The 12,245-nt window shown below is 50.9% G+C and overlaps 2 protein-coding genes across 2 annotated transcripts in view; one reads left to right on the top strand and one right to left on the bottom strand.

Moving 5' to 3' along the window:
• Nucleotides 1–2,583: 2,583 nt before the first annotated feature.
• Nucleotides 2,584–8,416, bottom strand: LOC107310681 (uncharacterized). The gene is made up of 2 exons (XM_085542399.1): nt 8,151–8,416; nt 2,584–7,185 (listed from the first exon to the last, which is right to left on the bottom strand). The coding sequence occupies exons 1-2, from the start codon at nt 8,361–8,363 to the stop codon at nt 7,174–7,176; spliced, it is 225 nt and encodes a 74-aa protein (XP_085398525.1). The 5' UTR covers nt 8,364–8,416; the 3' UTR covers nt 2,584–7,173.
• The window catches only part of SPRED2 (sprouty related EVH1 domain containing 2), a 49,460-nt gene continuing 45,239 nt past the window's right edge, over nt 8,025–12,245 (top strand). The window contains exon 1 of the mRNA XM_015856534.3: nt 8,025–8,158. Coding sequence (XP_015712020.1) covers nt 8,112–8,158 — 47 coding nt within the window. The 5' untranslated portion in view covers nt 8,025–8,111. The remainder of the gene's footprint in view (nt 8,159–12,245) is intronic.

Here is a 12,245-nt window from a genome sequence, read left to right as displayed (position 1 = left end):
AGCAGATGAGTCTGTTCTGCAAAGGCTGACTGGAAAAAAAAAATGAAAAGAGAAGAGTACTCCAGATGAAGCACAGCTGGACCACTTCTCTTGCTTATATTATTGACTGCCCTTTGGGATATAAAGGAAGTTCATGCTCCATTGTTCCAGTGACAGAGCAAGGCCTGCTGAGACCCCACTGCTTCATCACAAAACACTGCATGCTGGAGAGACCACAAAGGACCACAGCTGGCCAGCTGTGGGAAAGTTAGAAAAAGAATTAGCTAACTTCCAGTGGCACAGATTCAGAATTTCTGCCTCCTGCTACTTGGAGCGCACAACATCACTTCTTTGTCTGGAAGGACACATGGCATTACAGGACATGGTTTAGTTATAGGATTTAATAGGTCAGGTTGCTGGTTGGACTTGATGATGTTTAACGTCTTTTCCAACCTATGTGGTTCTGTGATTCTATTATGTGATCATCACTCATGCTGCTGGTTAACTAACAGCTACTGCTCTCACATCAGATATTAAACTGGAAAGGGAAGCTCTAGGACATGGCTATCCAATCAAGGAAGTGCTTGCTCCAGCAGAATCTCTGTAACCAGGTATTTGCCCTGGTGCCCCAGACCAGCTTCCGCCCATCCCTATTCACAGGTACTAACAAGCCAGGAAAACACTTGAGCTGCAAACCGCACCGCTACTTCAGTATTTTGCTGGGGATGTTCCTCTCTTGCCTATCAGCATCACCTCTCTTATCTGGGGTGAGCACAAGGCACTTTCTTCCTCGGCACATCCCTTGCCTGCCTGCTGCTGGGCAAACAAGCCCCCTTGCTCATCTAGCATGACCTTGTATTTCTACCCGTGCACAATCTACCAGCAAACCAGGAGAACCTCAAGGATGTTGGGGTGACAGGCACTACTGTGAGCCCCATCCAGAGCAGTCAGGATATGAGCTGAAAGAGGACAAAAAGGCAAAAGATGTCCATTAAAAACTGCAAAATCAAACCATGCGATTTTGGAGCTTCCAAAATGAATGAAACATCACAAATGTTTTCAACCATACCCCAAATATAGGGGGAAAAGACATTCATATCTACAATCTTTGGGGAAAAAAAAAAAAAAAAAAGTGGTTTGAAAATGCCACAGGATTTTATTGCAATGCCTTTTAAACACAACCCTTCGGTTTGCTATTTTGAAGTGGCATTTTCCACTCAAAAGAGACCTGAAATAAAAGAAAGTGTGAGAAGCTTGAGGGGTGACTAACCTCAAGACAAAACATTGCATTCAGAACACATTTTGGGTTGACCCCAAATAACGCATTGGGGTTTTTCTCATTTCCCCTGAACAAAACAGAAAAATGGACATTTATTTCGCTTTGATCCAATCCAGTTCTTTTTCTTCTGTTTCCCAGCTCCTGGAGGCTGCTATTATTTTCCTTAGATTTTCCAGCCTCTTTATGCCTCCCTGCCATGCAGAACATGGACAAGAAACAAAGCCTTGTTCTGGCTGCTTCAGGGCAAACCCAGACCTCAGGTACCCACTTTTCCTCCATGTTAACTTTCCCCATAAGGAGCTAATCAATGGTATCGATGCTGCCTGACTCACTAAGTTCAGGACTGCATACAAACCACAGTGCTGATACAGCCTTTGCGTACGTGTGAGAAGCAGGCAGGGCAGGGAGAATCTGTTCCTACTTAATCTTCCCTCTAACTGTGGCATGAAGATCTGCTCCCAGAGCTTGGTTTCCCTGATCCTAGAGCCAAGACAAGCTTTATCAGTGCTGGAAGATGCTGTGCCGTTGTGCAGCAAAGCTTTCCTCTGCTACAGCATCCCCAGATCACAGAAAGGCTTTTAGGGCCTCCACCTTACATGTGTCTCTTTCACGGTGTTACCTTGCTCACAAGGGCAGCCAAGCATCAATAAAAACAGCTTCTTCCTTCCCCTCTCTTTCCCTTTTTCACACTTCTGGTGTTTTTGCATCCTCCTCTGTGGGTTTCCGGCAGTTCCTTCCCACCCCACAACAGACAGCTATGTCACTGTACCTGTGTGCACTCTGCCTTTTCCTCCCCACTTTGTTTCATCTAGAAAATAAGCTTAAGCCTGCAGAAAACCTGTTACACCATCTTCAACAGCTGGGATCTCAACGCCATTTCACCCTTCTGGAGTTCCCACCAATGGGTGCAGCCATGCCTTTTTCAGCCCACCCAAACCTCAAACTAAGTCCCATCCTGGCACTGAAAGCTCAGTGTTTTTGCAAAGATTTAAGCCTTATCTGAGGGCACGGAAGTAAAAAGAACAACCCTTCCTTTGGCTCCCATAAGTGCCCTCCTGCAGGAGGTCCTCATGGCATATGCTGCACCCCTCTATGGTAAGTGTGCTTTAATTTAGACCTCTGTGATGCAAGACCCTGATAAGTGCATTTGAAATTGAAAAGGCAGATGGTTCTGGATACAAAAGGCACAAATATGATACCACAAAACACTTTCTGAAGGGTATGCCTTCTTCAAAAACACCTTCTTTAGAAAGACTAAAATTCAGAGGAGAGATGGCGTGTGCCTGACAGTCATTATTAAAATAATAATAAATGCAAAAAAAAAGTATAGGGGATGCATTGTAATTAGGAAACTTAATTCTTTATCCAAGTTCCATGTTGGCACAAGTGCAAAGGAAAGGGCTCTTGTTTAGGCAGCAAAAAATATCTGTAGGTGAAAACACGTCTTTGGATTGAGAAAAAAACAAACAAACCATGTTTCATCTTTTTGGAGATATTCTAAAACTTGGAAATCAAGATGTAAAGAATTTTCTTCTGGAGTGGCAATGCAGACTGAAGCACATCCACTCAGGAAGCACCAGGTGAAGGATTAGAGCCATGTACAGCCTGATGGGGCAGCCACAGGAAGAAAAGAAGCAGTGTAGTATTTAGCTTGAAATAGTCAGTATGATTCCAAAATTCTCCTAAGTTTGGAGTCACTCTGGTCTTTCTTGACAATATGTTGGTGTAGATTTCTATTCTTTCTGGTAATAAATTGCAGAGAGGGTTTTCGGTGATTAAATACCAGTTGCAGCACAGTGATTAGGTATGTGTAAAGGAGCACTGGGACTCAAGCTCCAGCAGAGGTTTTCCTGTCCTATATGACACCCTGTGCTCGCAAAGCTGACTGGTGTTGCTGACACCAGGGCATTTCCTTGTGCCCCCATTTCTCCTGCTTTTCTTGTCCTTACCAAACACAGAGATATGAGTTACAGTCAGTATATGACACCTTATATGAAGCCTTGTACTGTTTATGACCACAATGAGAAAATGCTGTATGATGAAATTTAAGGGCCAAAATCTGGATTGCCATCTCCCAGGCCTTTGATCAGTTTGCTCAAGTCTTGAGATTTCATGTTCATTACTTCCTCGGAACCAGAAGACCTAGGAGAAGACTCAAATCTCCTCAGAGCAGAAGCTGATTTATAAGCAGCTTCCACAAGTCACCACTATCCAGAGCACTTTGTTTGGCAATAAAGAAAATAGTGTAGCAATGATTTTGGTACAGAAAGCAGTTATTATACACCAGGCAATATGTACATGGTATGGGAGGAACACATCTGGAAGGAGAGAAGCAGCAAGAAGGGAAAAATAAAAGAGGGGCCCAGATTCTGTGATAGGTCTATTGAAGGCAAACCAATGACAGCAGTGGGGCTGAACCAGGCAGCCATGGAGCCACGTGCCTCCTCCTGCACAAACCACCCCTCTGGCCATCCTTCGCAAAGCTGCAACCAAACAATCATCACGTGGCAGAAGTACGTGCAGGAGGGGATGAAGTTCTCTCTTCCTAAACACAGCTTTCAGCACATCCATTTCAGTGTAAATGCTGGGGTTTATAGACTTGAAGGGAAAAACAGAATCAAAGGCAAATGTTTACCTGCCACGGACCTAGGAGGTCAACTTCACAATCCCTGAAACATAAACCAAATTCTTCCCAGGATGGAAACAAAGCCTGTCTTCCACAATAACGTGCATCTGCAGTTTTTCAGCAAATTCTGGGTAATTCCTTTGCCACAGTCCTTCAGTGAACTTCAATTTGCACTTTTAGCACCAGGATATAACAGCAGGAGGAATGAAGGCAGCCCTTTGGTGGCCACTTTGGCACACCAGTGCCTTGGGTTATTTCACTTTGCTGGCCCATGCCTTGCTGTCCTGAGGCTCCCATCTCCTGGACTTCCAATTGCAGGCTTCGTTCATCACGCCACCAAGTGCTGCTGGAGATGTTGCTGGCTGTAAGTGCAAGAGGTTGCAGCCAGCTCCCGCAAAGGGCAGCACCTAACAGACAACCAGGGAGCAGGGCTGTGCGTCCCCATTCCATGTAGGCAGAGCTGGAATACATACCAAAGCACATGTGCCACCCCAAAAGACTTGTGTGGGGTGACTAATTACTTTTTTCTCTTTAGAAGTGGGCAGGGAAGCATAATGTGTTCACGATTACAGGGACATAAAAGCAGCCTGTGATTATTTTTCATGGGAATTTTCAGGAGCAGCGATGCAGGTGTCTCAGAGGATAGCAGGGCCAGCTATTGCTCTCTGTTGGGATGCTGACCTGCCCTCCCTGCCTCCACACTGTGTGCTGTGGCTTTGTCCCAGCTAGAGCCACAGAGCAAGCGGGGATCCTCAGGAACTGATCTCCTGGCCGATGCCCTGTAGAGGGTACATCCCCAGCTGAGCCAAGATGGAGCGAACCCCACCCCAGAGCTGCTCAGGCACTCAGCCCGGACCGTCTGAATTTGGCTGCAGGAAGGCAATTTTCTCAAAGTTACCTCCTGAAGGGTTCAAGCATAACTCATATAATCCCCCAGGAGGGGAAGAATAGATGAACATAACTCTGGTGTCTTCCCCATATCCACCCATTCTGCACTCTCTGAAGGTAAATCATTTGGCATCTGTTTATTTGGCTCCCATGAGATTATGGAAACAGCTGTAGCATAAATGCAGGAAGCTCCCAAGGGTGGAAAGGCATCTCAAGGGAGGGCAGCCCCTCCCTGGTGACACCACTATAGGACTAACCTCAAGACTTCCACTGGGGAGTGGCTGTGCACGCTCCTCTCTGGATGCAAAGGGCCAGTGAACAGCTGAAAGCAAAGCTCTGCCCACCCTGTTGGTGCTGCTTTTTGAATTCGCCGAGTGTATTTTGGGGGGTGGGAAGGAGGCTGAAGCACTGAACTCCAGATCAGAGCAGTTTCCTGCTATCTGCACCGCAAAGACAATGTGTCATGTGCTCAAGAGATTAGAATTTGGGTTTTGTTATCATCCCCTTCTATCAAAAGGAAGTTATGCACGCAAAGGAAACACCAAACCAGCATGAAAGGAGGGCTATAAATCATTTACCGCTGAATGCTAAGAGGACGGCAGAGAACCCAATAGGAAAGCAAGGGTTTTGAAAAGTCCCCTTTAACTCACAGTCACTTAACTTCAACAACCCTTGCTTTTATGTTGGGAGAGGCTGAAAGTGAATGCATGGTTTCAGAACTCAGAAAGTAGAGGGATTGGTTTTGGGGGGCCAAAGCAACCAGTGTGGCAGTGAGGATCCCTTTCTATTCTCTCTTTCTGGTCTTGGTGTCCCTCTAAATGACCTGCTAGGAAGACTGTACTTGTTGCAGATTATTTCTGCAGCTCTTACATTTTTCGCTGTTGCAACAGGGAGAAAAAATAGGTTTAGATGTGGCACTGAGGGACACGGTTAGTGGGCATGATAGGGATGGGTTGGTGGTTGGTTGATCTCAGATGTCTTTTCCAACCTTAATGATTCTGTGATTTTGTGGTTATTGTTGCCTTGAAAATACGATTGCTGCTCAGTAAAACGATCAGGTGAGGGGTAATCATCAGGAGGATGGTGTGATTCAGGGCTGCCAACTTCTACTCTTCCCTCATTTCAAGCTACAGAGTGAGTCAGTGGAAAAGGCACTAAAATCAGTGAGGTCACCGAGGTGCCAGAGCTCATACAAGGGTTCCTATACCAGCAGTGTGGGAGTCACCAGCCCAGAGGGATGCGTTGTCAAGGCAAGAATGTGGGAAGGCAATGGCAAGCCTGCATTCCAAGCTCTGCTATGCCAAATCTTAGTGCTTCTCACCCCAAATCGGTGTCAGCTGAAGGCTTGGCAGCCCGTGGGGAAGTCTATTTCCTGCCCAAATGTCCTCAACATCTAGTTCTCTACAACAGCTAAAATATCGCTCTGCACAAGGAACTTCCCATTCAAACATAAAGTGCAGAATATTCACAGCATGCAGATCATTAGTCTTGAAGCTCTGCCACCAATGGCTAATTAACTGGAGGTGCTGTAATGATCACATCTCGGGGAAAGGCTGTATATGAGCAGTGCATGAGCAAAAGTCTCCCCTTGGTGAGCTGTTCCATTCAGAAAAATAAAGTAGTCATTTTGCAAGCGCTGCTCAGAGGAACCAGCGTGGTAACCTGAACAATATGAACGTCCCATGCAATTCTTGTCCATATGAATTGCACATATGCAATCAGAAGAGAGTTGCGCAGTGAGATGAATGGATCACATAGCAGCACCCGAATTAGCATGCGAGTGAAAGCAGAGATCAAATGTGAGATCTCACAAATCCACAGGAAGTGACTCAAAAATACGAGATCGGGTAAACCTTCAGCTGCCACGTCTGGGAAAGGGTGGCTGTTCACCACTGGGAAGTGAAATATTAAATACCCCTAAGCATTGGGGACGGAATGCCAAGCTCCCAGCACCAGCAGCAAGGCACATACCATATCCCTGCTCAGTGGGATGTGCACTACAGTGATCTTTTAGAGATGGGAATTTAGCGATGGGATTGTCCCCCTTTGTTTTCTTCATGTGGCTTCGATTCTCCCCCTGCTGTGGCTCTGCGAGAGGCAGCAGCTCAATGCCGCGTATCCATGTGATGCTGCAGCTGAACGCGGAGGTCTTGAGCAAGGAGTTAATGAGGAAGTTGGGAGCCTGTGTAAACCCAGCAGCACTTGGAGAGGAAAAAAAAGGCAGGGGAAGCCCCAGCCATGAAAACAACACGGTGAGGTGACCACAGCCATGGTCCTGGTACCATTTCTGAAGGACACACCGTTTCTCCTCGGGGTAACCTCCCTACAGGCCTTGCAGTCTGAAGGGGCTCTCGCCTCCACCGTGCTGCTGGCACGCAGTCCATCCAGTTTCTCCAAGTTTTCACTTCTGTTCCTGAAAAGAGAATTGATGCCGTCTGAAAACCGCGAGAGCAGCAGCAGATACCTCCCCAGCGAGGCGGAGAGGCCGAGAGTGGGGCAGACAGGCCTGCCCGGACTGCTGGGCGGCAGCAGGATCCTACATCACCCACAGACACCTCGGGCCTCATCCCGCACCCACGGCGGACTCTCCACGCGCCCTGACGCCTTTCAGCACACGCCAACCAGGCTTACAGCCTTCCGAGGAAGCGCTTTGCGGGTAAGGCACCGCAACGAGGGGTCGGCGATAGGGGCCGGGCTGCGGGAGCGGGGCGGGGAGTGGGGGGCGAGGCGAGGGGAGCGGCCGCATCCCGCCGCCTGCGCTGCAGGGCTCGGGGGGCCGGACCGGGGCGGGCCGCGCCGCCGCGGGGGAGGTGCCAGCAGCGGCCGCGTCCCCTCCTTCCTCGCCGCCGCCGCGACTCCCTCCCTCCTTTCCTCCCTCCCTCCCCAGGTCCGGCGCTGCCCTGCCCGCTGCCGCTCGGCAGCGCCGCCGCTTCCTGCCACCCCCTCTCCCCATTCTCCGCCGCCGCCGCCCGCGGCGCCCCGCCATGGCGTGAGCGCGGCCATGGGGCTGGCCCGGCGCCGCCGCCTGCCCCCGGGCGCTGCGCCGCTCCCCAGGGCCCGAACCCCGCGCCGCCGCCGCCGCCGCCGCGCCCCCGCGGCGCCCTCCCCTCCGCCGCCGCCTCCCCCGGCCGCCGCCCGCCGCACAGCGCGGCCGTAGCGCCGCCGGCCCGGCCCGCTCCCCCCCCGATCCCGCCCCGCCCCGCCTCAGCCTCCCGCCGTCCGTCGGGCCCGGCCCGGCCCGGCGCGGCCGCCAGCCCCGGCCCTGCCGCGGCGCGGCCTCCCCCGCCATGTGAAGCGCAGGAAGATGCGGAGGCGCAGCCCGGCCGCCCGCGGCGAGGGATGAGCCGAGACGGGGAGAAGATGACCGAGGACGCCTACCCAGACGAGTGAGCGGGGGCGGGCTGCGGGGGCTCCGTGTATGTGTGTGCTGGGGAGGGGGGCCGCTCCTTCGTCGCCGCTCTCGGGATCCCCCCCCTCCCCACCCGCGGACGGACGGACGGACACACGGACACGCGCGTGCGTGAGTGCGCGGCCGCCCGCCCGCACATCCGCCGCCATTTCGCGCTCCCCCCGGGCCGTGCTCATTTGCATAGCGCGTCTTCATTCATAAAAAAAAAAAAAAAAAAAAAAAGAAATAGAAAAAAGAAAAAAAAAGAAAAAGAGGAAAGAAAAAAAAAAGAATAAAAAAAAAATCCCTCTAAACCGCGACGTGTGGGGGTGGGGGGGGCTCCACCCGCTTCCTCCCTTCTCCCCCGGCCTCCCACCTCATAGAAGAATAGGGTTTTTTTATTGGGGGTTGGGGAGGACTCGTCCTGCAGAGTGAGGGCGGCCGTACCCCCAGGGCTCGCTATTTTTTAGTGGCTTTTTTTCCTTTCTGGGGGGGGGGGTCGGAGCCCCGCCCCGGCTGCCGTTTTGTGAATAGGAGGCGGCCGTCACATGACGCCGCATTCATAAATCCGGTCACCGGCGGCCAACGGGCTCGGAGGGCCCCCCCTCCTTCCCTCCCTCCTCTCCGGGGTCCGTATGTGCTGAGAGCGACTCTCAGACCCCCCCCATAATTTGACCGACCCCTCTGAAACGCCCCCACGCGAATAAACGGCGATCCGATGTGTGAAGGTCGTGGTGCAGAGCCGTGGGCTCGGCCCCCCGTGCATCCTCATCCCTAGTTTTGCATTGAGGGTTTATGACAGCAGGGGAAAGGAGGCAGTGCACGCAGCAATGGGGGCTTGTGAGGCTGGGGGTGTGTGGCGTGGATACCCGTAGCACTGGGAACGGTAAATGGCCTAGGAAATGGCCTCTGCGTGCAAGGCGTGCACGAGGAGGAGTGGTGGTGTTTGGGGCACCTCGTAGCTGTGAAGCTGCATTTCTGCATCACTCCTGACGTTGTGGTTATTTCGAAGTCAGTGCAGTTCTTCTAGGAGAAGCTGGGTTTCTCCTGCTGCTGTGGGGCAGGATGGGAGGTGTGGGGGGCTCGGTTCCCTCTCTGATGGGATGGCACAGAGCTGGCGGCTGCTGAGGTCTGTGGGCTGCAGGCACGATGGGGATGGCTTGCTGGTTGGGATAGATGATCTTAGTGGTCTTTTCCAACCTTAACGATTTTATGATTCCACCCTGCGCCCCAGGCCTGCACTTGCCAACCCCTTGGTGTGGGCACTGGGGTGAAGGATGCCCTGCATTGTGAGTGGAGGCCGTGTTGGAGCTGCTGCCTTGATCCTGCTGTGGGTACCGCTCCCTCCTGGCCCTTCCCTGTGCTGATGGATAGCACTGCTGCAGGTGACTCATGCGCCGTCCTTCATGGCGGTGGGTGATGTTTTTCAATTGATGTGGTGGTAGAAGAAATAAGGACAGGCCCTCCTTGTAAGTTTGCTCAGGCTGTCAGAACAACGGCAGCATCGCGTGCTATTTGCCCCAGATATCTGGCTTTGATTTGCATAGCTCTTCTTGTTGCGCCGAGTGCACTGTGAGCAAATGTTAACAGGCAGATTACAGAAGAAGCACCACGGCCAGCGTGCATTTAAAATCAGTGCACTGTCTTTTCCCCCCCCATCGTTGGCTTTCTTCACTTTTGCTTGGGGAGCTTTTCTCCCGTATTTAAAGCATTTGATGAAACCAAAGAGGAGAGATGAGGCTCTGGCTGCCCAGGCTCCTTCATGACTGCACCATTTCCGATCGATACCCGGAGGTCAATTTGTCATTGCTGGAGGACGCCTCGTTCTGCCCCCCGGGCTGTGTGTTGCCGGGGGCCGAGCGATCACCCAGCGTGTCGTGGCCGTATTTCTGGCTACGAGTGGGAGGATTCAGCCGAATCGGAAGGCATAAAATGATTCAGTTACACCCGAAGGCGGCCGTGGCACATCATTACGATGCAGGCTTCCAAGAAAGTCACAGGAAGTAATTAAATGGAAAAGGTCAGAGAATGAGGAAGTGTCGCTCCGCGGCGTTTCGGGATGGAGCCGGGAGCCCTGAGCCGGAGCTGGGGTGGGAGCTGGAGGCAGGGCTGCTGCAGTGCATTTCCTCCTTCCAGCAAAGGCCATGGAGCTGAGCTGCTCCCTGGATCCCACCTCCTCCATGGCTGCTCCATGCACTCACCCTGCCGACGAAGCAGTTTGCCCTTTACACTGAATTTTTTATTTATCCCCCATTTTGTCCATTCCTGCTGATTTTTTTGCTAGCTGTCATAAGCCGTTCATTCAGCTGTGTAGGGCTTTTTTTTTCTCTCTTTCAAGCTTGAGCCAGGGAGAAAGGCATGGGACATACTTTGTGTCATGACATTATTGCTCGCAAATAGGACAGGAAATGAAGGGTTGCCAAAATATAACTGTTTATTTCTTGGCCTGAAAACACGGCTGTTTAAAATACTACATGTAAGTAGCTGCTTTGTTCGCTTACTTGGAGAACTTGCTGTTTCTAAGGGAATAATAGGTTTGTTGGATGGAAAAAAGGGGAAAGAAGAAAAAAAGCAACCCTTTCTGCTTCTGTCTTGGGAACAAGTTGAAGAGATGGAGGGATTTTGATGAGGGTTTAGTCACTTCACATGGAGGAAGACCTCGGGAAGAGGATTGTGCTTCAGCCCAAACCCTCATAAAAACCCAATCCTGCTTTTGGCTCAGGGAAACCTAAAAAAACTCGCCTTTGGGCCAGAAGGTGGGTTTTTCAGCCAGAAGCAGTGGGTGATGGATGATGCCCGCCCGTGGTGTGGATGCAGCCGGGAGCTGCTTCGACCTGTTTCTGCAGCGTGTTGTAATCTCGATCTGGCGCACCCTCTAGCGTGGGTTAAAAGGTGGCTTTATCTACCCGCTTAATTAAATCCCGAGGCTGCAAACAAAAGCACATTGCGCAGCAGAGGCTCTTCCTTAACGTGGACTTGTTTGGCTGGTAGCTGGCTTGAAACCACAAAATTGTTTCCTTGGGGCCACCAAACCGCAGGGAGATGGTGGTGGTTGTCATTCTTCAGGACCAGGGCAGGAGCTCAGGAATGAGAGGCAACGTCACCACTGGCTCAGTCCCTCCATCCACGTACATGTTGGTATGCTTGAAGAATTGGTGAATTCGATTCTCTTTCCTCCAGCAGAATTAGAACAAAGCATCCTCTGGAGATACCGAACCTGTGGGAGATGCACTTGTCAAGCTCTGAGTATCGTTGTGGTTCTGTGCAGGGTGTTGGATCACAAAAGAAGTGCCACTGCTGCTGAATTCCACCCATTGGGTGGCAGTACCAGGGTTCTGCAGAAGTCCAGGTGCCGTGGCTTGCTGGCTGAAGTGCACCATGCTTTGGCTGCAAGGATTGTTCCTTTCACCAAGTCCATTGAAAAATGTCCTTAGTTTTCTTTCTTCTTCCTCTTTTCTCCAGCTTTCTTAACAGTAGACGATCCTTCCCAGGAAAAGATGCTCAGGAGAGAACAGAGTTGAGTAGCATCAGAAGTGCAGCTCCAGACACTGCACTGATGATGTGTGCCTCCTTCAGTATGCAGAGCGTTTGGTTTTTTGGAGGACTTAATGCTCCTGAAGAAGAGTGGAAATGAAAATAGAAATAGCTGGATGGTTTGTAGTATGAGGGTGCAACTACCTTGCTTCTGCCTGTGTGCAATTGTAAGAGGCTCTCTGATGTGTCGGTTGTCGATGGAAGGAGCACAGAACTCATTAAGGATGGGATCAGCATGTTGGTACCTGTGTGCATCACATCTGTGCTCTGTGCCTCTTCTCCTTAAGTCAAACGAGCAGCTGAAGCGCAAAGCTGGCTGCCTTGCACAACAGAAGTAGGTGCTTCCCCTTAAAAGCAAGCTGTGTTTTATCAAAAACAGTATTACAAAGTGTGCTTTCAGGGCTTCGAAGATATGTGTGCCAACAGCCAGCAGGTTCTACCTGTTGCAGAAGATCTTGTGGAGATTTATCCCAAATTAATATTTTTGTCTCCAGTCTCCTTGTTCTTAGGCTCTTTGAATAACTTTCTTTGACTTTCTTCACTTGCAACCA

This window comes from Coturnix japonica, chromosome 3, assembly GCF_054131305.1.
Source record: "Coturnix japonica strain WE chromosome 3, WE-NBRP24, whole genome shotgun sequence".
Classification (NCBI taxonomy): Eukaryota; Metazoa; Chordata; class Aves; order Galliformes; family Phasianidae; genus Coturnix; species Coturnix japonica.
Note: the sequence above shows the minus strand (reverse complement) of the source record. Positions and strands in the feature narration are given on the sequence as shown.

What these genes read in the sequence shown, in the direction of transcription:
- LOC107310681 (XM_085542399.1), bottom strand. Translation starts at nt 8,363, where the DNA reads ATGCAAATGAGCACGGCCCGGGGGGAGCGCGAAATGGCGGCGGATGTG.